Consider the following 27,586-nt stretch of genomic DNA (forward strand, 5'->3'; position numbering starts at 1 on the left):
TCTATATAAATTGAGTGCAGATCCCCGCTTCAGAAAAAAAATGTCCAAAATCGACCCACCCTAGCGAGCGTGGCCATCTTTAATCTTTCTTTCAAAATGTGCGGAATATCTGCGTGATAAAAAACCATGTATAGTCAGAATTGTGGTGTTGTCCGTACTGAAAAATACCTTTGAGTGCTTCCCGGCTTTACAGGAACAATAACTTTGGTAAGAATTCTTTCTTTAAGCATTTTTAATGGAATGGAGTGATTTTTTTAAGACGGCAAATTAATCTTTCATTTTTACTTAAATTAGACCAAGTAATTAATTTATTTTTGTATCAGAATATTTTAATCGTAGTCTATAATGATTTTGTTTATGAATTTAAAACTCGCATTTAATTTTGATTAATTTTAAGCAAAAAATAACCCTAGCCTTCTTATATATTTTAAAATATAATTTCGAAGTCACGCAACCTCTCATAATGAATATTTACTTTATTAAAAAAAAGACGATTGTTCCAAATAAGAAAAAGATTTATTCTCTTTTACAAGATTTATTTTATCATGTATTTAACATTTTAATATTTGATTATTAATTTTGTTATTTTCTATTTCAGCATGACCGTTTTCATACAATAAATTGTATTAGTAACTATGCTGGTTTTGTCTCTTGTGGGAAGTAGCAGGTTTCGTACGTCTGTACGTAAAGATCTGGTAAACGGCCAGCCAAATGCCGTTGTACCGAAACAACGATAGAGGCGAAGAAAGTAGTCATAGATTAGCCTCTACGAAAATGTTAATTGTTTACTACATGGACAAAAATATTAGAAGTAGCGCAACAATATTAATAAAGGTAGCAAAAAGCATAGTCTGTAGGTAGGTAATGGACAAGTGATGCTAAAACATTAATTTCACATATTACATTTGTTTCAAATAGGGTTGGGCCGGATATTCGGTTTGGTCGGATACTCGGCCAATTTTAATATCCGGATGGATACCGGATATTAAAAATATTCGGATACCGTATATCCGGCTGATTTCTATACTGGATATCGAAAGTTGGCCAGATATCAAATCAAGTCAAATGCGCCTATTAAGTCAAACTGTTTAAATCATGACCAAATGAATATATATGAAAAGGTCATAATTAAGAACAGCTTGGCTATACGGTTACAAACAACAAAATGACCCCCTTAGTCAATCTAATCCTATTATATAAATTAAGTAGTAAGCTTTTTTTTGTCTGTAGCGAAGGAAATCGGTAACCGCTGAATCGATATGGTTCTCCTAACAATGAAACTTCTTATAAGTCCTGAGGTGGTTTTAGGCTATTTTATCTTTTTAAATAAGTTTAGCTGGGTATGGTTTTAGGCTATTTTTCTGCCCTTCATATTCCTTCAAAAATAGAGCCCCTAGATGCTAGGGGCGCAGCCGCTAGTATTAATCAAAGTAGTTACAGCAGTTTTACGTAAACAGGGCGGCAATAGTTGGTCGGACAAACTCATATTAAAGAACAGCTGCGCTAATCCAACTACCTGGAAGAAAATACTTTTTCAGCCTTAGAATCTGATCACTTTCATCCGCCGCTGCTCCTTGTGTGAGCTGCTGCGGCAGCTGCTGGCCCCTAGCGGCTGTGTGTGACAACTCACTTGCAATCTTGATGCTGTTCATGTTGCTAGAGAGGTCAATATTTAAATTTTTTCCCGCCAAACTCTTGAATTTTGTGTGTGTGCTTAAATTGAAAAAAATAATGTTTAATTGATTAAACTTTTTAGTATTTAAATATGAAGAAAAATGCAAAAAGACATTACATTTTTCTTAATATTTAAGGAACAGACTTAATGAAGAAAAATATTTAAGTATTGATCCCTGGCACAGCTGGAGGCGAGACTGCCACGCGAGCTGACCGACACACAATCACTCCAGGTCTCAATTCTACTACCTGACTCCAGCTTCTAAGGATCAATTACAGGATTTTAGTACATTATCATAGACTAGCAGCTACACATCCTAGAAGCCTCTAGATGCACTTCAGGGAATGGGGGGAAATATTCTTAACTTTCTATTTTAGTTAAAGAGTATAGATAAAAAAAATTGTGGTGAATTATTGCTATGATACCTTCTCCTGGACCTTTCACTATGAAGGAGAGCTATAGTAGTCGGTCAGTTAGCGGTTATCACTTTTATATAAGAATATGATACAAAATATTTTACATTAGTTTCAAAACAAAATATTAGGTAAGATTTACCTGAAGCTTAATTTCGCAAGCTTTGCTATCCTCAGATATGGATGACAGTCTTTGGGACATCTGAATACGATTCAATTAATTTTTTTTTTTGACAAAGTTCCCGTTTTTCTAATTATCTATTATAAGGGGGGGGGGGGGGGGGCGTAATGACATAAGCTCTTAAACCGTGAGCAAAATGGTCTAAATATTGAGCTAGACCCTTCAAACTTGGTATATAAGCTTAGTCCTATAGGTATTACATCTAAATGGCAAAAAAATCCCAAAAATTTTATTTTTAGGTTAGGTTAGGTCAGGGTGGGGAAAAACCCAGGGTTTTTAAAAAAGCCCAACCCAACCCATAAAAACCCTTAAAACCCTGGGTTTTTTATGGGTTTTTTAGGGTTTTATTGGGTTTTTTCATTTAGGAGTCAAATACATTTGATATATTGATGAAATATTAATGTTTATGTTGTTGTAGGTAAAAGGTAAGCAAGATTTCACAATAAACTAGATAGATAATGAAGAAAGCTGGCATTCCGATCAATTATAAACCCTTATTAGCAATAGTGCACAAAATATTCTATTAAGGGGGAGGGGAGGTAAAAGCTTCAAAACATGGAACCTACTCCTCTATTCTTAAGATGTCAACACCCCTCCCCCCCTCCCAGAAATTATTAAGGTCTTTTCCTTTTTACAAACACTTAATAAAACCATCTGCACGCCACTGTAACTATTTCCTTTCATAAATTGTTATGTTTTAGTTTAAAAAATCAATTATGATTATGTAATTTACACAATTTATATATCATCAATTTAGTAGCAAAGCGTTTTCTGAAATTAAGCTTTGAGAGAAAGTAATTTCATACATTTGAACAATAAGTAGAGCATCATTTATACAATTACTTTATATTTTTTTTATGTTTTTTTTAGGTAAAATTTGCTTTAAAATGTTATTAACTTATTGGGTCCTAGTCTTTTGTTAAATAGAGGTTTAATTTGTAAATTTTAACGTGAAATTTCAATGTTTTTTCAAAAACCCAAAAAACCTTGGGTTTTTTTTCAATGGTTTTTTTAAAAAACCCTGGGTGGGTTTTTTTGGGTGGGTTTTTTGTATGCCCACCCTGGGTTAGGTAAGAAAAACCCTGCGGAAATGGGGTTTTTAGGCTTTTTTTGGTCTATTTTGATGTGGAAACTTGCCTTAAATTGTTTTTTCTTAGGGTTTTTAACTTAAATACACTGTATCTATTCATATGGACATTATTTAAGATGATTCAACAAGTCGGGGACCGACCCCAGGGGGCTAGGTGGGTGGCCCGCAGGGGTTAAGTTCATTTTTCCCAATATATTTGTTGTGATACATCAAATTATAGGTTTTTTAGGTCAAGGAACTCAAATTTAGAGCTAAAATAAGCATTAGACTAATCTGAAGCTAGCCCCAGCGGGCTAGGTTGGTAGCCCGCAGGGGTTAAGTGCATTTTTTCTAATATATATCTTGTTATATATCAAACTATAGGTTTTTTAGGTCAAGAAACTCAAATTCGGAGCGAAAATTAGCATTAGACTGACCTGAAGCTTACCCCCCCGGGCTAGGTTGGTTTTCTGCAGGGCTTAAGAGCATTTACCTAACCTAACCAAGAAACTTACTTATATTTTTACAGGTTTTTTTCTTGAATAAACTGTGTCTATTAATGAATACTTTATTTAAGATGATCCAGCAAGTCGGGGACCGACCCCAGCGGGCTAGGTGGGTTGCCCGCAGGGGTTAAGTGCATTTTTCCCAATATATATGTTGCGATACATCAAATTATAAGTTTTTTAGGTCAGTTAACCCAAATTCAGAGCTAGAATTAGCATAAGACTAATCTGAAACTAGCCCCAGCAGGCTAGGTTGGTGACCAGCAGGGGTTAAATGCATTATTTCCAATATAGATCTTGTTACATATCAAAATAAAGTTTTTTAAGGTCAAGAAACTCAAATTCAGAGCTACAATTGGCATAAGACTTACCTGAAGCTAACCCCTGCATTTTACCTAACCTAACCTAGAAACTTACTTATTCTTTTTGTTTTTTTCCTTGAATAAACTGTGTCTATTAATGAGGACATTATTTTAGATAATCCAGCAAGTTGGGGACCGACCCCAGCGGGCTAGGTGGGTGGCCCACAGGGGTGAAGTGCATTTTTTCTAAAGTATGTGTTGTCATACATCAAATTATAGGTTTTTTTTATGTCAAGAAACTCAAATTCAGAGCTATTTTAAGCATTAAACTGACCTAAGGCTAACCCCCGCGGATTAGGTGGGTGGCCTGCAGAGGTAAATTTTCCAAATTATGTGTTGTTATATATCAAACTATAGGTTTTTAAAGTCAATTTGGAGCTAAAAAAAACATAATAGCAACCTGATGCTAGTTTTTTCGTGGTATGTGGTATACATTAAATTAAAAAATTGTATCCTATTAGCATATTAAATTCTTCCACCGCTAACATTGTACTACCAAAATTGAAATTCTTTGAAATATATGCCATATAAATGTAGTTTAACCAATTAACCAGGAAAAAATATGCAGTTCACTAAATTAAGTTCAAATGCATTTCGTGAAACTACCCCTTTGAATTTCTGGACCTAAAAAAACTATAATTTTATGTATGACAAATAAAAATGCACTTAACCCCTGCGGGCCACGCACCTAGCCTGCTGGGGTCTTAAATCTTAAATAATGTTCTAATAAATAGACACAGTTTATTCCAGAAAAAACCATAAAAAAAACAAGTAAGGTTCTAGGTTAGGTTAGGTAAAATGCACTTAAGACTTGCAGACAACCAACCTAGCCCGCTGGGGCTAGCTTCAGATTAGTCTGATGCTTTTATTAGCTGTAAATTTGAGTTTCTTGATCTTAAAAACCTATAGTTGGATGTATGACAACACATACTTTTAAAAAAATGCATTTAACCCCTGAGGGACACCCACCTAGCCCGCTGGGTTCGGTCTTCGACTTGCTGGATCATCAGAAATAAGGTCCTCATGAATGGACAGTTTATTTGAAAAAAAAACCTAAAAAAAAATATTAAATGTAAGTTTCTAGGTTAGGTTAGGTAAAATGCACTTAAGCCCTGTGGGCTACCTATCTAGCCCGCTGGGGTTAGCTTCAGATTAGTCTAATGCTTATTTCAGCTCTGAATTTGAGTTCTTTGACCTAAAAAACATATAATTGGATTTATCACAACATATATATTGGGGAAAATGCACTTAACCCCTGCAGGCCACCCACCTAGCCCGCTGGGGTCGGTCTTCGACTTGCTGAATCATCTGAAATAAGGTCCTCATGAATGGACAGTTTATTCTAGAAAAAAAAACTAAAAAAAACTAATAAATGTAAGTTTCTAGGTTAGCTTAGGTAAAATGCACTTAAGCCCTGTGGGCAACCCAGCTAGCCCGCTGGGGTTAGCTTCAGATTATTATAATGCTTATTTTAGCTCTGAATTTGAGTTCTTTGACCTAAAAAACATATCATTTGATGTGTCACATCATATATATTGGGGAAAATGCGCTTAACCCCTGCGGGCCACCAACCTAGCCCGCTGGGGTCGGTCCCCGACTTGCTGGATCATCTTAAATAAAGTCTTCATTTATAGACACAGTTTATTCAAGAAAAAAACCTGTAAAAATATAAGTAAGTTTCTAGGTTAGGTTAGGTAAATGCTCTTAAGCCCTGCAGAAAACCAACCTAGCCCGGGGGGGGGTTAGCTTCAGGTCAGTCTAATGCTAATTTTCGCTCAGAATTTGAGTTTCTTGACCTAAAAAACCTATAGTTTGATATATAACAAGATATATATTAGAAAAAATACACTTAACCCCTGCGGGCCACCAACCTAGCCCGCTGGGGCTAGCTTCAGATTAGTCTAATGCTTATTTTAGCTCTGAATTTGAGTTCCTTGACCTAAAAAACCTATAATTTGATGTATCACAACAAATATATTGGAAAAAATGAACTTAACCCCTGGGGGCCACCCACCTAGCCCCCTGGGGTCGGTCCCCGACTTGCTGAATCATCTTAAATAATGTCCATATGAATAGATACAGTGTATTTAAGTTAAAACCCTAAGAAAAAACAATTTAAGGCAAGTTTCCACATCAAAATAGACCAAAAAAGCCTAAAAACCCCATTTCCGCAGGTTTTTTTTTACCTAACCTAACCTAAAAATAAAATTTTTTGGATTTTTTTGCCATTTAGATGTAATACCTATAGGACTAGGCTTATATACCAAGTTTGAAGGATCTAGCTCAATATTTAGACCATTTTGCTCACGGTTTAAGAGCTTATGTCATTACGCCCCCCCCCCTTAAATAGCAGAAAAGTTGATAATTTTTGTTAAAATGTCTTTTCCAGTATGGCTTTGAAACAGAATAATATCCGCTGGGTTAGAACCGGTTCTCAGCCATACTGTACTACAGCCTCGTATTACAGACAATATTGAAATAAAAAATATAAAGTAAAAACAGTTTTCTGACCCCAGAACTTCGGCCATGCGGAGCTAAGCAAATTGGTTTTAATCTTTATTTTTCCATTTTTATATCCGCGGAAAGCTGACTATAATACAATGCGATAAATAACTATTCCTGAATTGTACCTGGTCTAAGTTACTATCCATGTAGCCTCTCAGCTCGGCCTGGACAGCCTCCAGCTTCTGAGTTCTTGCCTCCAGAGCCCGTACAGCGGCTTTGGATTCAGCCTCTAATACCTGAAAAATTATTTTACTCATGGATCTTAAGGATAAGACAATGAATGATAAGTTGATTTACGTTCCAAATGATGATAAACAAAAAATACCCTGCCTGTAGATTAAAATTATTAGTCGAAAAGTTTAGACACTACTAGTTTAGATCCAACTAATTAAAATTAAATAAAAAAACCCAATCTTTTAAAACTGACTTATACTAATGGTTATAAAACTTTGAGCACCAGTGTAATTTAAAGTCTAATGACCCCTCACGGAGTAAAATACTACCTTGATTTTGGCGGCAAACTGGGCTTCAATGTCGGCTTTGATCTTTGCAGCATCAGCTGTTTTTTCTTTGTCAGCTGTTTCTGGCGCATTAATTGTAGCCGTGGATTGTTGCTGGGATAACTGCTTTAATTCAGCTTCCTTTATCTTCAATTCATCTGAAACAATAAGTTTGAATACACAAAGAAAGAAAAATATTCTTGATAAACCTTTATTTTATTCATGTATGAGTATGTAACAAAAGGAGAGGAATATCTACATAGAGAAACATCATAAAAGCTTCCTATTGTAAGCTCAATGGTCATAAATATCAACTACTTATTTAATTACTTAAAATATCGCTATTTATTTTAATTTTAATGCATTTCTCAAAATCAAATAAAGTATGTACGAGTTTTGTGTTAATTTTAACTTACTAGGAGGTCTCTAAATGTACTAAAATGTAATCAAAAAGGAAAAGTCTACTTTTACCATATTCTTAGATCTTTTACCTTCAAGTAGCTTAATCTTGGTCCTAGCTTGTTCCAATTGACTCCCCATGCTTGAAAAGGTCCTCACAAGGTCTCTGTCTACACCATCTAAATATAAATAGTGGGGTATAGTCCCTTTAGGTTTTGTTAGGTGATTGCCCCGCAGGGTTAGATGATTGAGAACTGTCTAATTTGGCGAAAAAAGGCAAAAAAGTTTCGGTGGGAAACGGCGGTTTTCGGCGGGAGCGGCGGTTCCGCCGCCGTTTCTTCACAGGTCCATATTGTTATCCACAAAAACAACTGCTGTGCCGAATTTTAGAGCTGTAACTCTTTTAAGGGCTGAGATCATGCGCGTTTTACTTTTGGTTTCAAAAAGTGGCATATCCGCCCACCCATCCCCCCCCCCCTTATATTTTCTCATTTTTGCTTGCACTTGTAAAACCTACCAGGAATCGAATCTTCAGCACAGTTGACCCAACTTAAGCTGCCTGACTGCTGGGTGGCAGCTTTTTGTGTAGCAGCTTGTTCCTCAGACACTTTGGCAGCTGCTTCTTTACTTATCTGAGCAGCTTCCAGCATTTGATTCATGTGAACTAGTTCATTCTTTAGCTTTTCCTAAATGATAAAATCAATTTTGTATACCTGTTTATATATTAAAGTAACAGGATGTATGTCTGTACATAAAAATCTCGCTAATTGCTATACTAAAAGAGTGGTTTTCTTTAGTTTAAAGTGAAGCTTTTTATGGGTCCCAGAAAGGTTTTAGGCTTTTCCAGCTTTCAACCTACCGAAAGAAATCACCCCAACAAACAAACCTCCTTTAACACATCACCTCCTAATGGACAACTTCTCCCCTGTCATAATATCCAATTCCACGTATTCATTGAGCTTATATATTTACTAGCGGCTGTACCCCTAGCATCTAGGGGCTCTATATTCATCAGGACCATAACAGATCAGCTGTTTAAGAGATCCTTCGCTACAGACAAAAAAGCTTTATATCATAGGATATAGATTACCTTACTCTTAACAAGTTCAGCCCTTTCTTCCTGAAACTTTTGTTGATTTGCCTCGAGTTCTTCTATCCTTCTAATCAACTTCTCTCGGTGATTTAACTCATTCTAAAGTAAAATATTTTTCACGCTTCAAAAACCGATTATTTTCGGCTGGATTCTCAGCCACACTATAAATAGGAATTTTGTTCGCCTGGCCCTTCGGCCGAATTTTTCATTAATAATATCCACGGAAAGCTGTCTATAATACAATGCGATAAATAACAATTACTATGAAAACTTTGTATTTTTATTTCTAAAAAACTTTCTGTACTTAATCAGATATCCCATGGAAAAGACAATGTACGATAAAATTAAATTGATATATGATGATAATAGTTATTTCTCGCATCGTATTATAAACAGCTTTCCGCGGATATAGAAAGTACAATTATAAGATTAAAACCAGTTTGTATAGCCCCGAGGCGACGAAGGCACGGGCTAAAAAACTGGTTTTAATCTTATGATTGTACATTTTTATATTCGTAGAAAGCTGGATATAATACGACGCTAGACATAGTTTTTTCGTATGGATTAGAACCGGTTCCTATCCACCGGATTCGAATGAATACGAGAAAAAAATTATTATATTACCTCTAGTTTAGCACAGAGATTAGCTTTATCTTTGATACAATCATCAACAACTTTTTTCATCCTGTTCAACTCTCCCTGCAACCTTTCCTTCTCCAAGTGATTCTCACAGGCCTAAAAAAACAAGGTCTGAAATCATTTCCAAAAAAGTGGGTTAAAAAGAAATTGATTTACTGATGATTTAGATAGTTTGATATACGCGACTTTGCTTAAAGAAAATAGCTTCAAACCATCACAGGACCAGTAGCGGTATATTCCCTGAAGTGTATAGTCGAATCCGTTCAGTGGTTACTGAGATCTTAAGCTTTAAACAGACGGACATATTATAGATGTATTATATATATATGTATTATAGATAGCGATAGAGGTATTTGGATGTCACACTCCTGTATAGAATCTTTCGTTTTTGATTTGAAAAAAACGAAAAAAATTGGGGTGGGGGGGTATATCTATAATACAAAGTAGCTTGATCTCTGTCCGTCCTGTCTGTCCGTCCGTCCCTCTCGGTAATCTCTGAACCGAAAGGATTCTACTCTTCAGGGAATATACCTAATAGTCCTGTGTTTGTTTTAGGCTATTTTCTTTGGGGGTGGGACACCTCCAACCCCCAAAACAAAAAATCCCCCACCGCATTTTTTTAGGTAGGCTGAAGTAGTAGGTAGCCTGTAGCAGTGCCTATTTTTAAAACAAATTCTATACCTACAGGATGGTTGATTTCCCCTTACCTCATAGGGCTTCGCCACTAAAGCTAGGGGCGAAGCCACTTGTATGTATAATAGGATAAATAATGTATTTTTATACCTTTGTAGTTTCCCTGTGTAACATAATCTGAATATCTTGTTCAAACTTTTAGAATGCTTCCATGAAAAGTACAACCCAGTCAGAACAGTAATTTCAGAGATCTTAAGCTTCAGACAAGGAAAACCTTACTACTTTATATATTAGGATAAATACCTAATGTTTTTTTATACCTTTGTAGTTTCCCTGTGTAACATGATCTGAATATCTTGTTCAAACTTTTCTTTGCTCTGGACAATCACAGACAAAGAGTTCTGTACAATAAAATTCTTATATCAATATTTCAAATATATTCAACGTTCCCCTCCCCCCCCCCCCCCTATTATATCAGCTCCTATTAGAGCTATAAGGTTTTATTGCATGTCCCCTGTTTGATAAAGAATTTCCAACTGTAAGCCAGTCAAAACCATATTTTGCTTCTTTCACCTTTCTATCTTAATGGTCAAATTATTAGAGTAAAACACTAGATGGAGAAAGGGTCAAATAACTGTATCTCCCCATCGCAACCGTTTTGTGCAACCTTTCAATTGGGTCATTGAAACTCAACAAATTGTATCACTTATATTACACAACGAAGTAGCAGAAAATAATTCAGAAGCGACGAAAAGGTCTTTGAAAAATGAAGGGAGGTAGCTGTCTGTATAAACATCTGTTGACAAATTATCCTTTTCGTTAGCTCAAAATCTTTAAGTACTTTTATTGGATTTTGATTAGTAGGTTCAAAACTATTAAGTAATGTATATTGTCCAAACTTTTCAACCAATAATTTTAATCTAAGGAAAGGGTAATTTTGATTTCCATAATTATCAATGTATATCATCAATATATAGTCCATTGTATTATCCCTACTTTACGTGATATAACTGAAATATTTTACATGAAAAATGCTATTTTAAGAATTTATTCCTGGGCTGATTTCTTTTCCTCTTCAAGTATGAGAATACTAGAATCTAAACTTGCAAGCTGACTCTTTAGATGCTCATTCTCCTGTAATAAAAAATATTGGAACATGGAAAGAAAACGAAGTAGCGGGTTTCATTGTATTTTTCTAACAGTAGCTTTTGATAAGTTATTTCAGGTTAGGTAAATGTTATTGATTGCCCCTCAGGATTAGAGCCTCTCGATGGAGCTAGAAATAGGAGAAAAACCACTGTGAAAATGCGACGAAACCTGCTACTTTGTTTTCTTTCCATGATCCAAAATATTGACTATTAAAAATATTGTATAAAGGCTGCATATCAATTTGTCGCCATTCCTATTACATATATGTAGCTTACAGAATAAACTAAAAAAAATTACCTCTACCTTACTCATATTCAAAATTACAAAAACACTTGGGAATGTATGTATACATAAATATTAATGATCAATTTATCCTAATTTGAACCTTTCCTGAATACTAGACAAATGTCCTAATCGCGTTACAAGTGTACTGTACGTACCTTCTTGAGTGCAACAGCTGTTTGTTGCCAGCTGTTAGCTTCCCGACTCTTGATGCTGTCACATGAACTGTTGCTGTTGCTGGTCTGTAGGGCATTGCTGCTGCTGTGCTGGCTTCCACCGCTGCTCTGCAAGGTGCTAGTACTATTCCACCCTTCCAGCACACTCTTCTCCCTAACATTTTCACTTAAATATTAGTTTTTTTCTTCAGCTCCCATATTTTATTTAAGGGGTTTTTTAGGGCAGTTATAAAGATAGTCTTCATCCGCTTGTAATGGGATGCAATGCTCTAACGCCCATTGGTGGATATTAGGTTAAGTAACATTCAACAGAAATCCAACCCTTTGATTGCACGACCTTTGTCTGAGAAGTCCTAACTGTGCATGGTAATCAGTTGCGCCTGTTTTATGGGCCTAGGCATTCCCCCTACTCTAACTATTTATGTCGTTCACGTGGCATAGCAGCAACAGGAACCATTTTAACGTCTCTTGTTATGACACAGTGTCTGAACGAGATTAAAACCTATCACCTCCCCGCCGACGAGCGGATGCGCTACGTGTTGAGCCACGGACGAGGGTTATATTCCCTACAATAGTAACTCTGAGCTTTTCAAAGGTGGATTTACCAAGATTATACCACCAGCCATTGTCCTATACCTAAATGTCTCGAAATATTACCAAGTTGATAATAACATCTGTACCTTTGACTCAAAGTGGAGTTATTTGAAGAAACCATAACAGTGGACAGGCTCAATCCATCAGGTATTGGATACGTGGTTGACTCCAATATAAGATTAATTCTGTTACACTTGCACGATGATTGTCCTGTTACGTTTTCATGTGTTATTTTATTAATCAAAGGGATGGCTTTCTTAATTGTATTAAGTAAAAATTGTCCTTCAATAATTATAAAAATTCTTTGGGAATTAAGTTCCTTTCGAGTCTCTTTATGGAATTTACTAGCGGCTACGCTCCTAGCCTCTAGGGGCTCTATATTCAAAGAGGCAGAGAGGGGCTTCAAAAATAGCTTAAAACAAATCTCAAGACTTGAATCTAAAATTGAATGGACTAAAACAATCACATCAGCAATAATATATGAAGCTCACCTAAAGAAGAGAACTCAATCGGTTCAGTAGTTATTGAGATCTTAAGCTTCAGACAAAATACCTTACTACTTTATATAATAGGATAGGATATATGAAAGTTGTGATTTTTTATTTTTTTTATGTATAGGGATGAAGTACAGCCAAAAAAAACACTTTCCTGTTCTTGCGCATTTTAAATCATCAATGCCAATTCCATCGTACAAACTAAAATATATATAATGAACCTACGACTACAAGGATGTCAAAAAGCAGAAATATAAATTCTTATTAAAATAAAATAAAACTATGTCCGGTAAAATAAAGTCTGAAAAATCTACGAATCAAGAACAATATTTAAATCTGGCATTGTAAAAATACTATCCCGGCCCAGTGAGGGAGGGGAATTTGAGCTGTATATTCCACTAGTCCCCAAAGTTTTGTATTTACGTTTTCTTATTCGTTGCTTCAACTTTGGACACTTTGAATTTTGATTGATTGAGTGCCCATGCCCTTATGTTTCAACCACTAATAGTAATCTAAAGAAGCTGTAATTTTGTGTATCATCAATCGGGAGATACATCAATTTATCGGCTATTGTATTATACCTTTAGTTCCCTGGGATTAGGCACAGTTGCTCAGTATTTGGAATAGTGTAGCATAACTGTTAAAGTTTTAAGGAAGATTAAATATGACATACCTTAACATAAAAACAACTTGCTTTACAAGCTGTCCAAAACTGATAAATTCTGTTGGCTGTTCAGAATTTTCTTGTCTCACTTGCATGTTGGCCAGAAGTGTAAAAACACGACCCATCTTAGAATATACTGAACAGCATTTGTAAAGCTTTGGATCTGCAAAACCTGATTAAATAAACAGGATTAATTTTAATACAAATATTCGCTTTTAAATGAAGAAAACAATTGTCAGATTTTGAAAAAAAATGTCTATTTGCAAAGTATCAAATGCTTTCTTTAAATCTAAAGAACACAAATGTCATTTAGTTTAAAAGTTTAATATGACTAGCAGCATAGCCACAATTCATTACAATATCTTTTACCACTCTACACATTTCCTAATGTGTAGACTATTAAGGTTCTAAGCTAGGCTTTTTTTTTGAAAATGATCATTTGAAGAAAACATATTACCTGGAGCTATTAAACTCATGAGGAAACTTTTCTGAATGCCTGGTTCATGAGGACTGATGAACTCCTAAATATTAAAAAATTTATAAGTGGCCATCTAATTAAAATTGAATCAACATAATACAGGGGTGTATATTCTGTAGGGGATTCCAGGCGAACGGGAAATAGTAAGGGGGAAGAAAAATATGTAGGTAGGGGGAAAAATACAGTGTTCAGCTGATATTATTATTAACAAACTTTTGAAAAATAGACCAAAAACATCAAAGATATGTGGAAATATTTGAAAAATCAGATAAAAAGATACTTGTCTTTTATCTACAGGCACAAATATTTTAAAATTTAAATTTGCACGGGAAAAAAAATGAATCTTGTGGTGAATATACACCCCTGGCATAATACGAAAAGTTTTTAGAAAAAAAGAGGAATATTTTAAGTTGCAAATAAAAGCCAAATGAATTCAGAAATTTCAAATACCTATAGGTATGAATTTCTTAATTCATGATGTACTGAATTTTTGCAATCAAATCATTATCTTGCTGTAAAGAAAACATTAAAGATATACCTTAACTTGTTCTGCGATGCAACACTCAGTCAATCTAAAATAAGAGTTTAGATTTGGAAAATTATACAAACGTCAGACACAATTTTTTGGATATAAATGGGCTAAAGTAGTACTTAGGTATTGAACTAAAGTGGTACCTATTATTACTATTTGTGTACTTATTTATGCAAAATTTATGCATAAGAAACAGACTATCATCTTAAGTATTCTAAGCATGCTGTAATTGTCATCAATGATCACAAAACCCATCATTTAAAAATGTTAAACAAATTAAGGCAAAATAAGATTTTCTAAAGGGGCTCTCTCCTGTTTTGAAGTTTTAAAAATTCCATTATAACTTTTGAAACCTGGAAGTATGCTCTGACCAAATCTGATACAGGATGTTGTTTAACTTTTCCATTTCCCAAGATGCAGCTAGATCTGGAGCACTGCTGGCCAAAGGCATCTTGCCTTGCTGGACAGGTATAAATTGCCATGGAACACTTGCCCCACTGATTGTGTGCGTCATTTCACCTAAAAACATTTTTCTTTTATTAATAACATCATTTCTTTATAAAAAAAAACATTATATTTTTTAATAGGTAAATAACTCAACAGTAATTTTTAGATGTCTAAAAAATGGTCCTAGAATAAAAGTGAAAGATAGCTGTATAAATACATCTTATTGTAACGAAAATTTTGATTCATTTAAAATAGTTTTTTTAGAAATGATATCCAATCATATAAAGTTCTAAGTTTTTTGTCTGTAGCTTAATATTATGATAGTACTGAACCTATAAGGTTTTCCATTTTAGGTTCCGGGGTGAATTAGGCCATTTTAGTTTTACTTTCAAGTGGAATCTCCTAGAGGTTAGGGGCGATGCCACTAGTAATACAAAAAGCAACAAAGGACAAAAACTGTTCTCAAATAAATCTTTACAGTCTTTTCTATTAAATTATTCTTCAAAAGATTTTACCTTGTTCTGGTGTTTCCTGTTTTGCTTGTCTAAGGTATTGGAACTGATAGAACTCATTATCAGTCAGCTGATCAAGACAAGTCAGCTTTACAAATCCTCGAATCTGTAAAATGAATTATATGTGTAGACGAGCAATAAAGGTCTTTATAGGACACTTAACAAAAATACAAGACTAAAGGTAGATAAAAAGTATTATAAACTTGCTTTCTTAGAATTGTATCTTTATGTAAAGAAGGCAGAATTTATTTTCCAGGTTATCATGATCACAAATAAAATATGATTAGATAAGTTATTTACCTTTGAAATTTCTTAATTATTATTTTATTCAAAAAAAGAGAAATTTTTAAACTTAATTCACAGTGGGATCTTTTGCCAAAAAACGGGACATTAAGAGTAGACAAAAGTAAACTTCAATAAATAAGCTTGTATTTGACGAAATGATGTAATTTCTTTTGCTTTAACTCAAAAATAACATAAATTTTGCTCCTGTTAACTTCTAATGTGCATTTGGTAAGTACGTCTTGCTGTTTTGGAGGAGCGAAGCTACCCTATTTTTTAAAAATCTATAAACATTCATAACTTTAGTTAGGATAGGAATATTTTAACAAAATAAACGTCTATGTAAATATTTCTTCAATGCAAACAATGTTTGTGAACATGAATATAGCGTCAGGTGCACCCAGTTCGAGTCCCGGCATTTTTAGGTAGGTCCAGTATAAGTAAAATTGGACACTTATAAGGCATGTTTTCAAATATTTTTTTTTACAGATATTAACAACAATAACATAATTTTCAAAACACTTTTGATTTTGTGTTAATACCTTTATTCTAAGTCTAGCTATCTTCATTTAAAGTTTGTATAAGAATATAAGCATAATTACTTAAATTATATTCTCTCTCAAACGTATATTTCTCTCTCTCTCTCTGATGCGCATATAATGTTTTTGCAATATTATAATTAATCTCCAAATTTGAATTTCTGCTGGACCAAAACCAGTTAGAACTACAAATTTTTTTAGAACACATGAAATTTAGCAAATTTAATTGCTAAAATAAAAGTATTTTTAAGTCATCTTTATTTAACGACTCCTTTATCCCTTTAATGTCCATTAAAACCGCGAGAACGGCAAAAATCGTTAAAAATCACGCCAACGGCGGCAAATAACGGCGAAACGGTTCGCCAGAGGCAAATGATGCATAAGTCAAGAAAGATCCGCCTTAAAAAGTTTGAAAATATTGCAGAGATGACGAAGGAAAATTTGAAATTAACAAGAACGAAATTGTTCAAACCATGCAATGTAAAATGCTCAATTACTCAAAAACGGACAAGAGGCCCCAGGTTGTGAAAACTGTTTTATACACAATACATGTTGTATATTAATATTATTATTGCAAAACCCGTGGCCTCCTGTCCGTTTTTGGGTAAAATGGAGAAAACTGATTTTTTGGGGTTAAAAATCTTAATATTTTTGGTGAAATTTTCTCACAAAATGTCAATTTACACCACCAAAAAAATATTTTTTTAAATTTTTTCTTTAATTAGACATTGGTACAGGTATCTGAAAAGTACCTCAATAAATTTTTTTTTTCATAAGATGAATATAAATGTATTTTTTGTTGCTTTGAAAAAATTGTTTAAAAAAATCTGGAAAATCATCAAAACTGAAAAGAAATTTTTCACTACCTTTTTTAAAAATGGCATATACCCGCCAAAAATTAATATTTTTTAAAAATTTCTTTTCTAGCTGTCTACTTACAGCCATTATTAGGTCCTAGGATAGATAAAAGTCGATTTTAGATTTTTTGGATGTCCCGTTTTTTTTCAAAAGATCGCACTGTGTAATTTTCATAGGTAGGAAACTAAAAATTGTCAATGAAGTAAGTATAAAGTAGTAAAATATTAAAATTCTTACCTATTCAACTTAAAATTGATTAGGTAGGTACCTTTTTTTTAAATTTTACCTTGTCATCCTTGTCTATATTGACAACAGCTGCGCCCAGGCAATCCTAAAAAAATAATGTTACTTAAAGAAAATCAATTCTTATATGAATTGAGTTTAATAAACATATTATTGAACTTACAAGAAAATAAGTGTGTAGGTTTATTTACTAATTTAGGTAATACTTTTCAACTTTATGCTAAACCCGACGTTTGCAAAACTACTCTATGGATAAAACCATCCTTGTTAGAACAAGAATTTCACCTTAATTTCTAGGAATGGAGTTCTGAAGATGCCAACAGCGTCGCCATTCACCAATGCATCTCCTTTGCTCTCAAACCTATTAACATATTTTAAACTTATATAGAAATGTTAATCATCATCCTTGTATAGAAGTAACAGGATGTTTGCCTGATGCTCCAGGGAAGGTAAAACTAAATCCCCTCCAAAACAACACTTTCTTTTTAAACTAAAGGAGAATGTGATGGATAAACTTAATCTACCCCCCCCCCCCCTAGAGTTTCCCTAAAGGCCTCTTGGGGGAGTAGCCTTACTTACCTAACTTCGATGACATCAGAATAAGTATCCTTGACTCCTTCAAAAACGACCTAAAAATTTGATAATATTATTAGCGTTTTTTCTTCTTTTTTAAAATAAATAAATCAAACAATGAACTATAATTTTTCTCGGGCTATTACTGAGATCTTACAAACCTGATTAGGGCTGAATTGTGAGACAGTTATTCCTTTTGTAGCATTTTCTAATCCCTCAACTATATCCTAAAAAAAATGGTTTTAAATTCCTAGGTTAATGCTTTTTTTGGGTACGGGGGAATTTTCAAATGTAAACTCGCAATATCGTGTTAAAACTTTTTGGAGACCAATGTTTTAGAGGTACTTGGAGCCATACAAAAATGGATTTAATATTAATCTGATTTTACACCAGATTATCATGTACTCTAATAAAGTGAAAATCAAAATTCTAAATCCTTTCTTGGAAACGACAAAAAAAACATTTTTTTAAAATCAATTGATGGAAACGGTCAATACTGTAGGTATGCCTTTTAAAATTTATAGTGTGCTCTATAAATAACCCTTGTGTGTATGTATATCCATTACCTCCTCAAGTTGTGAAGTAGAGTTAGTAAATATGAAAGATTCCCTATTTACAGCATCCAATATCTCCCTATTCCGTTCATCTATCTCGTTTCTCAACTCCTATGCGAATTAAGGTCAACAGGTTTAATTTGGATAAATTTAGAGCCGATATTTTATTCATTTAGAAACATACAGGAAAACTAAGAATTCATACACTGCTTCCTATAAACGTGTAGTATTAGGAAGATCACTTGAAAATAACAAAAAATTGTATTTTCAGCTGCGTATATTTTTGTTTAAATATTAACAAATAAATATAAATTGTGACATTTATCGATCAAAGTTTTGTTAGATATTTAAAAATTAAAATTAATATTAATATTATTTTATTCTAATTACCTCATCATCAATGATTTCCAAACTTGAAGAACTCGCCACCTGAAAAAAAAATTATTCATTATGTCAATTTTTATTATTTCTATAAAATATAAAATAAATACAAGGGGGGGGGGGGGGGGTATGCACAAGTGTGCTCTGACTCCTGAGGCATTACATAAGTGAAATCATTCAAAATTATTCCTATGGGCAAGATACTAATATTGAAACTGCAAACTGGATTTTCGAATTTGGCTGTTAGATCAGCAAAAATATACAATCAGATGCTAATACGCTTGCAGTATAGAAATCGTAAAATATAATGGAGAAATAACTATTTAAACTCACCGAATGAGTTCGACTATGTGACATTCTAAAACGTGTAATCTGAAATCATTAATATGTGTTAAACAGTGTTTAATATTTTTCCACCAAAATACAAAAAAAAACATTAGGTAGAATGGTAAGACCTTTTTTATCCAAGCACAAGAGCTTAAATTCATCATACAGGATCTGTAATTTTCTGTGAAGTAGTGCAGTTAAGAAGTGAGCAAAAAGAATACTGCGTAGAAATTATTCTTTTTTGGTTAATTAAGCATTTTTAAAGCTTATTTAGATGTTAAAATTATATCTAAGAATAAGAAAATAAAATTTTTGAGTATTATATAAGACTAGATACCTAATACAAGATTTTTAATTAGATATATAGACAAAAAAACATTTCATAAACTTAGATGCATAAAAAAGTAAAAAAAGGAGGCGAAAAAAAATTTGCCAACAAATTGGCAAAAAATCCGGGAACAATTTTGAGCTATAACAAAAAAATCCGTGGGCAGATCTTGATTTATATTTAGTTCTTCTTGGTTTCCTTCTTCTTCTTGACGTTCCAGTTGTACAGCCTCGCCATGGTCACCTCCGTTATGGTCATCTGGTCCCTGGGGGCCATCAGTAGTTTTAAATAGTTAAAGGGGTAGTTGCACTAAGTTCATTTAAACTTGAATTTAGTGAACTGAGTATTTTTTAATCTGTTCAATAATTTAAACTATATCCATAAAACATATATTTGAAAGAATTTCAATTTTTTACCAGGTAGGTAGGCAAATATCAAACCTTGAAAATCATATTTTTTGGATATCATATAAGCAACATAAATGGCTGTCCTGTTATCACAAAAACAACATGACGACTATTTTGGTAACGCCTAATTGATTGCTATTTAATATTTATTGTATATATGTTAGATGATATTCCTGAAACTTATGCTTGTAATCAATTTTTTTAAATGCACTTCATGCAACTATCATTTTAAATTAAAGTTTATTCTTATGGAAAATTCGTTAGTACAATATAATCTAGATACTTATTTTGGGTGTATGTAGCCATTGTTTCTTGGACTTAAGTACTAAGTAGTCATGGAGTAGGACAAGACACTTTTGTATAGCCAGCTAAAGTTCCACGTTCAAGAACATCATTACTCCTATATCACGCTGTATCATGGGAACTCCTATTTACTATCTCACCTTCGTAGATTCTTTTAAAAACTACTTTCCTTAGGTAATCCAAATCAAAGGCAATTTCTGCAAGGTTCTTTTCGGCAGAGGATAAATTCTGTTTAAATTAATACATCATTTTCAAACATTTTTAGCAATATCAAAGTGTAATTTTAAGGAATGAAAAAAACTGATTATCCTTCTTATATAAAAGTAACAGGATCTCACTGTGTCTGTCTGTCTGCAACAAAGTATCTCTTTAGTCGCTAACCAAATATGGTTCTCATAGCTACTCATAGTTACGGGAAGCTATAACTATTTTGAGGGATGGTACCACCACCATTTCAAGAGAATCAAATGACCTCTAGGAAAAAATTACCTCCCCGGAAATTATCTTTACTTTTTCTTTTAAAAACTAAATTTCCCCAATCATCTCAAGGGCCTCTAAAGGCCTCTAGCTGCTTAGCTGCTAGTTTAAATAATTATTGTATTTAATGATAAATATCAAGGCAAACCTTAAATTTGAACCAAAAATCAAGTTTCTAGCCCGCAGCGATCCGCGAAACTATTCTTTAATCCAGTCTTTGCCGTACTGTGCACTGGAAGAAAAATTAAAAATGATGTTTTCCTTGGTTAGTAAGTCTTCAGCATCGTCCAGAGTATATTCCAGCATAACATTAGCTCCCAGCCACAGGCATACTTTATCCGTGGGGGGGATATCTGCCTTCGCGTAAACCTAGTGTTTTTTTAACAAAAAATAACAGGGGCAATTATGTACATTAGTAGCGGAGCAATTGCAGACTAACAAAATTAATAGTAAAATAAGTATATTCAATTTCTATCATGATATTATTTCATTATCTTATTTCTTAGATTAAAGACTTTGGATAATTTTATTGAATTTTGATTGGTTGGTTCCAAACTAATAGTGTACACTTTTTTCAACCAATAATTCTAATCTAAAGAGGGAGTAATTTTGTTTATCAACATTAGTGGTGTATTTTATTTAGTGTCTTAAAGATCTCATAACATATCCTCTTTATAGAGAAGCTATGATTGTGATTTGTAATTGTTTTACCTGGTCAGAGAGAAGGAATTGAGTCTCCATATTCTCGTCATTTTTCTTTTTAGTTCTTAGCTTCTCAATTACAAGCAAAGAGCTCTTGATATCAGGGACCTACACATAAGATAATATTTTTAGTTCTTAGCTTCTCAATTACAAGCAAAGAGCTCTTGATATCAGGGACCTACACATAAGATAATATTTTTAGTTCTTAGCTTCTCAATTACAAGCAAAGAGCTCTTGATATCAGGGACCTACACATAAGATAATATTTTTAGTTCTTAGCTTCTCAATTACAAGCAAAGAGCTCTTGATATCAGGAACCTACACATAAGATATAATTTTTAGCTTTAGTTTTTAGTTATAGGCACATATTCTTTGGTAGGAGATTTTTTAGCTTTGCTATTTTGTTAGATGTTTTCTTTAGTATATTGTCTGGTGATCTGAATAAAAGATTTTGGCTTCTCTATTTCGTAAGATGTATTTCTCGTTATAATGTCTAACCCAGGAATAAGGTATAGCCAACAAGCAAAATAAATCTAAAATAATAATTGGAAGGCAGAAAAAAAGGTACCTAGTCAATTCTACTACGTGTTCCCCCCCCCCCCCCCCTAACGACAGCTGAAAATCTCGAATAGGTTTCATGGTTTTTTTTCTCTAATTAATTTGGTATAAGCTATGTCTAACCTGAGCTCTAAGACGTTTCTTTCTCATAGAGAGAGAATTTTCCATGAATTTATATTTTTGATGCATCTCCTCAAGGGCTCGGATCTTGTTCTCTGCATTCTCTTCACCCTTTATTGTACAAAATATCATGAAAGCTTAAACATCGAATTTCAGGGAAGTTTACCTAGTTATAGTCCAAGAAATATTTTAGGCTTTTGAGTGGGGGATGATATTTCAATTTTAAAACACACCCAACGAAACATAAGACGGACCCCTCAACCCCTCCACCTTTATAGGATTTTTGGCAGGGATGAGATTGCGACAACCCCCCCTTAAAAAAACATTGATGACAGAAAGTAAATTATCCAATCAAATGTTTACCAATACCTAGTGAAAAGAAGAAAATACGTGTCGGGACAAGTTATCCTAATAAAAGCAGCAATTTAATAGCGGCCGAGTAAATCTCATTTACCCCATAGCTTTACGGACTGACGGACTTACCGACAAAATACTAAATTATAGAGTAGCTTCTCTACTAAAACTCTTTCTATACTACCTGCATGTAAGAATCAACATCATCAATGAATTGAGACTCAGGAATGCCAGAGAAACTGGTCTTTCCCTCACCAGGAGTTACTTCAACTTCAGTCATTTCTAATACTTTAAATAAACTACAAACAGATCTGAAAAAAAATATAATATTATAATTATATCACAGCCAAATAATTTATTAAAACAAGCACATATTAAAAGAAGAATATTTCATTTGAAGAAAAACTATTTCCTTGAACCAGCGTTTCGGAGCCGTTTGATTTTAGTGCGGCTCCGGATCCGGCTCCGACCTAAAATCAAGAAAAACTCGACATATTTTTTCCCCCATAAAAAAAATATTTTTTATTTTTGACTTTTGAAGGTTTTAAAAGTTCAATTTTTGATAAAAATGGACTTGAAAAACTTAAAAAGGGCATTTGTACATGAAAAAACAGAGTTACCAAATTATAATTTGTTAAAAAATCTCTTTATTTATCTAGTCCGGAGCCGGAGCCGTTTTTAACGAAAATTACGGCTCCGGCAAAATATGGCGGCTCTACGGCTCCCGGCTAAGAAACACTGCCTTGAACTTTTCCAAAAATCAAAATAGCATTAATAATATAGTTTTTTTCTCTCTCTAGTTGTTGTTGGCCAACAGGCAAAATAAATCTTAAATAATATTTGGGGGGCAGTTGTGCTCCCAAAAAATCATGAAACCTTTACAATAATTTTTTTTCGAATTAATACAGTTGTTGGTTATTGCTGATACTTTTCATCGCCTAGTATTTAATTGACTAGCCTAAGGGTTGGAAACAAAATAGTTATTAATGTGATAAAATATTCCATTCTGTGTAAACGTTAGGTACAATTTCTAGAGAGATTAAAAAATCAACTAAATTGCAATGATTCATACTCTTCAAGCTGTAGATTTGTTAAGCTGGGTCTATAGTCCTCTAATACTGCTAAAACATGATCTATCCTCAATTCAGGGCTATCTAGACCCTCTTTGCTTAACAAATAAAGCACAGATTCTTTGATTAGATTCTCCAGATCTGCTCCGCTGAAATGATCACATTTTTCAGCAATCAATGGAATATTCAAGTCACTATGTGGAACTTTCTTCAGATAAGTTTCTAATATTTTTATTCTTGTTGGTAAATCAGGTGGGGGGATGTAGAGCAGTGTGTCTAATCGTCCTGGTCGTGTCAGAGCACTGTCAAGGCTGCCAGGACGGTTGGTGGCACCAACAACTAATACCTGACCTAAATATTTGAGAATAAGTGAAACTTATATTTTTTCCCAGTATTGCTTCGAAACCGATAAATATCCGCTGGATTAGAATCAGTTCCCAGTGTAGCTATACAGAAAAATCATGTAAAGCATCGTAATTCAGCCAATTTTCCACGAATATAAAAATAAAAATCAATTTTCCCGGTCCTTCGTACTTTCGGATCTAACAAAACTGGTTTTAATCTTATAATTTTTCTTTTTAATATCTGCGGAAAGCTGTCTATAATACGATGCGCTAAGTAACTATTTCAATAACCATATTATGACTTCTCTTTTTGAAATCTGAGTTGCAATGGTTCTATGATTATAATATTTTTTTCAGGGAGGGAGGGGGCCTTACTACTGAAAATAATAGTACAACCTAAAGTTTTATAAACACGATATCTCATTTGTGGGCTTTAAAACTTATGTGTCACGAATAATATTTATCTTATGTTAGAAATTCACTGATGTTCTTTTATCAAATAAAGTGTTTTAATTGAAATGAATGAATACCAATAAAAAAATGTTATTTCATATTATATTTAGTTATTTATCCTTGCCTGTAGCTATTGAATCTTGCTCCTTGCTGCCAATTCCATCCATTTCTGTAAGCAGTGCAGACAAAACTTTGTGAGTGGAGGCTGTCTTTTGTCTATCCCCAGATTCTCTACTAGAAACAAGGGTGTCTATTTCATCTATGAATAGAATAGTAGGAGCTCCTAGCCTGGCCTGTCTGAAAAGCTCAACAACGGCCCGTTCACTGTCTCCCACGTAGGGACTAAATATCTCAGCTCCACTGACTGAAAGCAAAGTTGCTCCAGTATTGCTGGCAACGGCTCTGACCAGTCTGGTTTTACCACAACCTGGAGGACCATAAAGCAGCACGCCTTTTGAGGGTTTGATTCCTAGCCGTTTGAAAGATTCAGGCTTTCTTATTGGCCAATCTATGGCTCTTGTAAGCTTATGTTTTACCTCCTCCATGCCACCTATAGAATCCCATGAAACCTTTTCAAAGTTTACCCATCCAAGGCCTAGCTTAAGACCCGATGGAATGGTTTGATCAATACATTGCTGTATAGCACTCCAATCCGCCGAACCTGCAATTTTTATTCTGTTTATCAACAATGCTAAATCTGCTGCTAAAAATCCGCGAGTTGAAATAGCAATTTCTTTTTGGACATCCTTCGGAATGTAGTTAATATTAGCATGTTTCAAAATAGAGCCAATCATAGCCAGTCTTTCATCTTCAGTGGGAACTTTCAAAAATATTTCCAGACCAAATCGTCCAGGCCGACGAAGATTGTTATGCACCGAAGCTGGTTGACTTGTGGTTCCTATAATAATAATATTATCACTAGGTTTTATCTCATCAAAAATTCGCTGGATCCTAGAAACACCCTGAAGCTGGTGGATGCCTTTCTTTCCGGCACCACCCCCACCAGCCGCGTCAACATTCTTGAGCAGAACAATGACTCCCGGATTTTCTACATTTTCTTTGCAGATTTCTCTGGCTAAACTAAAAGCGTCATCGAATGGCTGCAGGTTTGTGCCCATGTCAGAGCAATCTACAGTTAACAGAGGTAGGTTTAGGTTTGCTGACAAGTTGGATACTAGACAGGTCTTTCCTCCTCCTAAAGATAGAATAATTTCACACTAGAAAAATGTTCAACATGACAAGATATGTTTGAACTAAAAACAAATTAAAAATTCTTTATCTATATTTTAATTTAGCAAAGACGTGCTCTTTAGTTTAAAGTAAAATATTTTGCTGTTATCTTTAAGATTAAGATGAATTAAACCAAAAATATGTTTTAAAAAGTTGATTCAAACGTAATTAATGATGAACTTTCCCTGAAAATAGGCAAAAAAAACGGCTAAACGGCTGAGCCGCCAGCCGTTACTTTTCCAACTTTTTGTTTGATTTAGGGAAAATAGGCCTACCAAGGATTACCCATGAAAAATTTTAGATAGAAATTCGAATTCTAAGTGCCATTTAATCACTGATTACGAGATGGTTGCATTAACCCCCCCCCCCCTTAATAACTGTTAAAAAAGGACAAAAAATCTTTTATCAAATTATCCCAAACCTGTGGGTCCACAAATAAGAATATGTTGACTTCTTTGCTCAATATTCCATTTTATGTTCTCATAGATCTTATCTACACCTGCTAGGGGAGGGACTTGAACATTTGACATCATACATGATATATATTGAGTTGTAAATATCTTGTCAATTTTTATCTCTGTTTTTCTTGTCACTTTAAAACATTTCTCATTATCTGAACACTTTGTCTTAATATGAATAGCAGATAAATTATAAAGTTTGGATGTTAAATGATTTTCAACGTTAATTGTACAGTTATCAACTATAAAAACATTGTACAATATATCACAAATAATTTCAGAGTCAATGTCAATTTTATCTTTATTTCTATTCACTATTAGTGTAACTGATATTGATTCTGCTGTATCGAGTTCGAGTCTTTTGATGTTATCATTATTTAATATTTGTATTTGTTTGTTTAAATAAATGCTAGGATATAAGTTATCATCTTTGAAAGTTCCATTTTCCAATATAATCCCAATTATATCTTTAACTTTATGTAGAAAAATTCTACAAATTAAGGACTTTTTAATCAAAACAACGTCACCAATTTTTAGACCAAGTTTTCTTAATGAATTTTCACCCAAATAAAGGTTTTGAACAGAGAAATCATTTGGTTTGACACAAGTTACTTGAAAATTATCAGTTTTGTCCAAGCAGTTCCTCATTTCTACCATCTTTTTTCCTGAAATAAAAAGCAATGGGATGAAAACATACATAAAATGGAACACACCAAATCAGACAGACAAAACCACATTCTATTATAAAAAGTTGTAAGATATACAGGACGTACTTATTAAGTTCGCCTTTGAAGAGAAGCTTCAAATAGCCCCCGAGCTGGTTTTAGTTTCCTTTTTAAGATTTAAGTCTTGGAATAGTTTAACGCTATTTTACCCATTTAATTCTTTATACCCCTTTCATTAAATAAAGATGCTAAGAACGCTGCCGGTAGTAAAAATAGTAATTACATCTTTATGCTTAAAGAAACTTTTTCTAAGTAGAAATTTTATATAAAAAAAGTCATTGAAAAGCTGAAATACAGATTAATATTTGATATTAATAATTTGTTCCATATACGTACCTATACTGTCCGAGAAATTATCATACTACACATAGTTTGATCGAGGTCAATATGACAATTTTAAAAATGACCATAGGTAGATAATCAGAACTGTATGTTATGAATAAAAATGAAAGGAATAATATTAAATCATTCAACCTCAATTTCTCGGTTTTAGAAAATATTACCACGGTATCAAAATTTAGAAGTCTTTTTTAAATAGCAGACAATAACATCCCATTTCCCTAACAGCGGTACTGACGGACATACCTAGGAACTTGTACAGTTTCGCTACTAGTACTAAAACAGAAATTAAATTATATTCAGATGTGTTTCAATTCAATTAAATAAATTTTTTCTTCATGCGCTTTATCTTTCCTAGCAGACAGAAATCTTGTTACAATGTTGCCTGACCAAAAACTTTAATATCGCCAAAATAAACTTTTTCCTAAAATTAGATATCTAGACGGTAATTAATCAATCCCCTTCGGGACCTAATCTAGAGGTTGCATAACGAAACAAAAACAAAAACAGTATTCAAAAAATGCAAGGTTTCTATTTTTAAAAGTTTTAAAAATTGAAGTGAAAAAGGCCGTTTTAAAATCAATCTGGCATACTATGACTCATTTTTTATCACCAAACCTTAAATTTATATTTATATATTGGGCAAAAACTAAATATA

At 33.6% G+C, this 27,586-nt stretch overlaps 3 protein-coding genes across 4 annotated transcripts in view; all 3 read right to left on the reverse strand.

The window, feature by feature from the left end:
* Nucleotides 1-19,165, reverse strand: part of LOC145333426 (uncharacterized) — a 34,331-nt gene extending 15,166 nt beyond the window's left edge. The window contains exons 1-26 of one of the 2 annotated variants that reach the window (XM_080178553.1): nucleotides 19,067-19,165; nucleotides 18,743-18,781; nucleotides 18,365-18,463; nucleotides 17,960-18,025; nucleotides 17,805-17,854; nucleotides 17,511-17,586; nucleotides 17,269-17,313; nucleotides 15,307-15,409; nucleotides 14,698-14,863; nucleotides 14,351-14,384; nucleotides 13,792-13,855; nucleotides 13,344-13,506; nucleotides 12,823-12,871; nucleotides 12,263-12,384; nucleotides 11,565-11,736; nucleotides 11,029-11,109; nucleotides 10,296-10,376; nucleotides 9,328-9,438; nucleotides 8,701-8,802; nucleotides 8,128-8,296; nucleotides 7,703-7,789; nucleotides 7,215-7,369; nucleotides 6,837-6,947; nucleotides 2,231-2,290; nucleotides 1,851-1,936; nucleotides 1,517-1,656 (exon numbers count right to left, since the gene is read on the reverse strand). In XM_080178553.1, coding sequence (XP_080034679.1) covers nucleotides 1,517-1,656; nucleotides 1,851-1,936; nucleotides 2,231-2,290; nucleotides 6,837-6,947; nucleotides 7,215-7,369; nucleotides 7,703-7,789; nucleotides 8,128-8,296; nucleotides 8,701-8,802; nucleotides 9,328-9,438; nucleotides 10,296-10,376; nucleotides 11,029-11,109; nucleotides 11,565-11,736; nucleotides 12,263-12,384; nucleotides 12,823-12,871; nucleotides 13,344-13,506; nucleotides 13,792-13,855; nucleotides 14,351-14,384; nucleotides 14,698-14,863; nucleotides 15,307-15,409; nucleotides 17,269-17,313; nucleotides 17,511-17,586; nucleotides 17,805-17,854; nucleotides 17,960-18,025; nucleotides 18,365-18,463; nucleotides 18,743-18,781; nucleotides 19,067-19,090 — 2,455 coding nt within the window. In that variant the 5' untranslated portion in view covers nucleotides 19,091-19,165. Of the gene's footprint in view, nucleotides 1-1,516; nucleotides 1,657-1,850; nucleotides 1,937-2,230; nucleotides 2,291-6,836; nucleotides 6,948-7,214; nucleotides 7,370-7,702; nucleotides 7,790-8,127; nucleotides 8,297-8,700; nucleotides 8,803-9,327; nucleotides 9,439-10,295; nucleotides 10,377-11,028; nucleotides 11,110-11,564; nucleotides 11,749-12,262; nucleotides 12,385-12,822; nucleotides 12,872-13,343; nucleotides 13,507-13,791; nucleotides 13,856-14,350; nucleotides 14,385-14,697; nucleotides 14,864-15,306; nucleotides 15,410-17,268; nucleotides 17,314-17,510; nucleotides 17,587-17,804; nucleotides 17,855-17,959; nucleotides 18,026-18,364; nucleotides 18,464-18,742; nucleotides 18,782-19,066 lie in introns of both variants that reach the window. The other variant, XM_080178552.1, reaches the window with a different exon arrangement.
* LOC145333429 (prefoldin subunit 3-like) lies at nucleotides 19,105-22,617 on the reverse strand. Its single transcript, XM_080178568.1, has 6 exons — nucleotides 22,494-22,617; nucleotides 21,959-22,066; nucleotides 21,287-21,385; nucleotides 20,837-20,944; nucleotides 20,267-20,326; nucleotides 19,105-19,652 (listed from the first exon to the last, which is right to left on the reverse strand). Exons 1-6 carry the CDS (start codon nucleotides 22,587-22,589, stop codon nucleotides 19,569-19,571), a joined length of 555 nt encoding a protein of 184 aa, XP_080034694.1. The 5' UTR covers nucleotides 22,590-22,617; the 3' UTR covers nucleotides 19,105-19,568.
* Nucleotides 22,618-23,048: 431 nt separating this feature from the next.
* On the reverse strand, nucleotides 23,049-27,242 carry LOC145333432 (uncharacterized). The gene is made up of 3 exons (XM_080178573.1): nucleotides 25,828-27,242; nucleotides 24,301-25,371; nucleotides 23,049-23,730 (listed from the first exon to the last, which is right to left on the reverse strand). The coding sequence occupies exons 1-3, from the start codon at nucleotides 26,561-26,563 to the stop codon at nucleotides 23,357-23,359; spliced, it is 2,181 nt and encodes a 726-aa protein (XP_080034699.1). The 5' UTR covers nucleotides 26,564-27,242; the 3' UTR covers nucleotides 23,049-23,356.
* Between the last annotated feature and the right edge of the window lie 344 nt (nucleotides 27,243-27,586).

This window comes from Acartia tonsa, chromosome 12 (genome assembly GCF_053477335.1).
Source record: "Acartia tonsa isolate MP-2025a chromosome 12, ASM5347733v1, whole genome shotgun sequence".
Taxonomy (NCBI): domain Eukaryota; kingdom Metazoa; phylum Arthropoda; class Copepoda; order Calanoida; family Acartiidae; genus Acartia; species Acartia tonsa.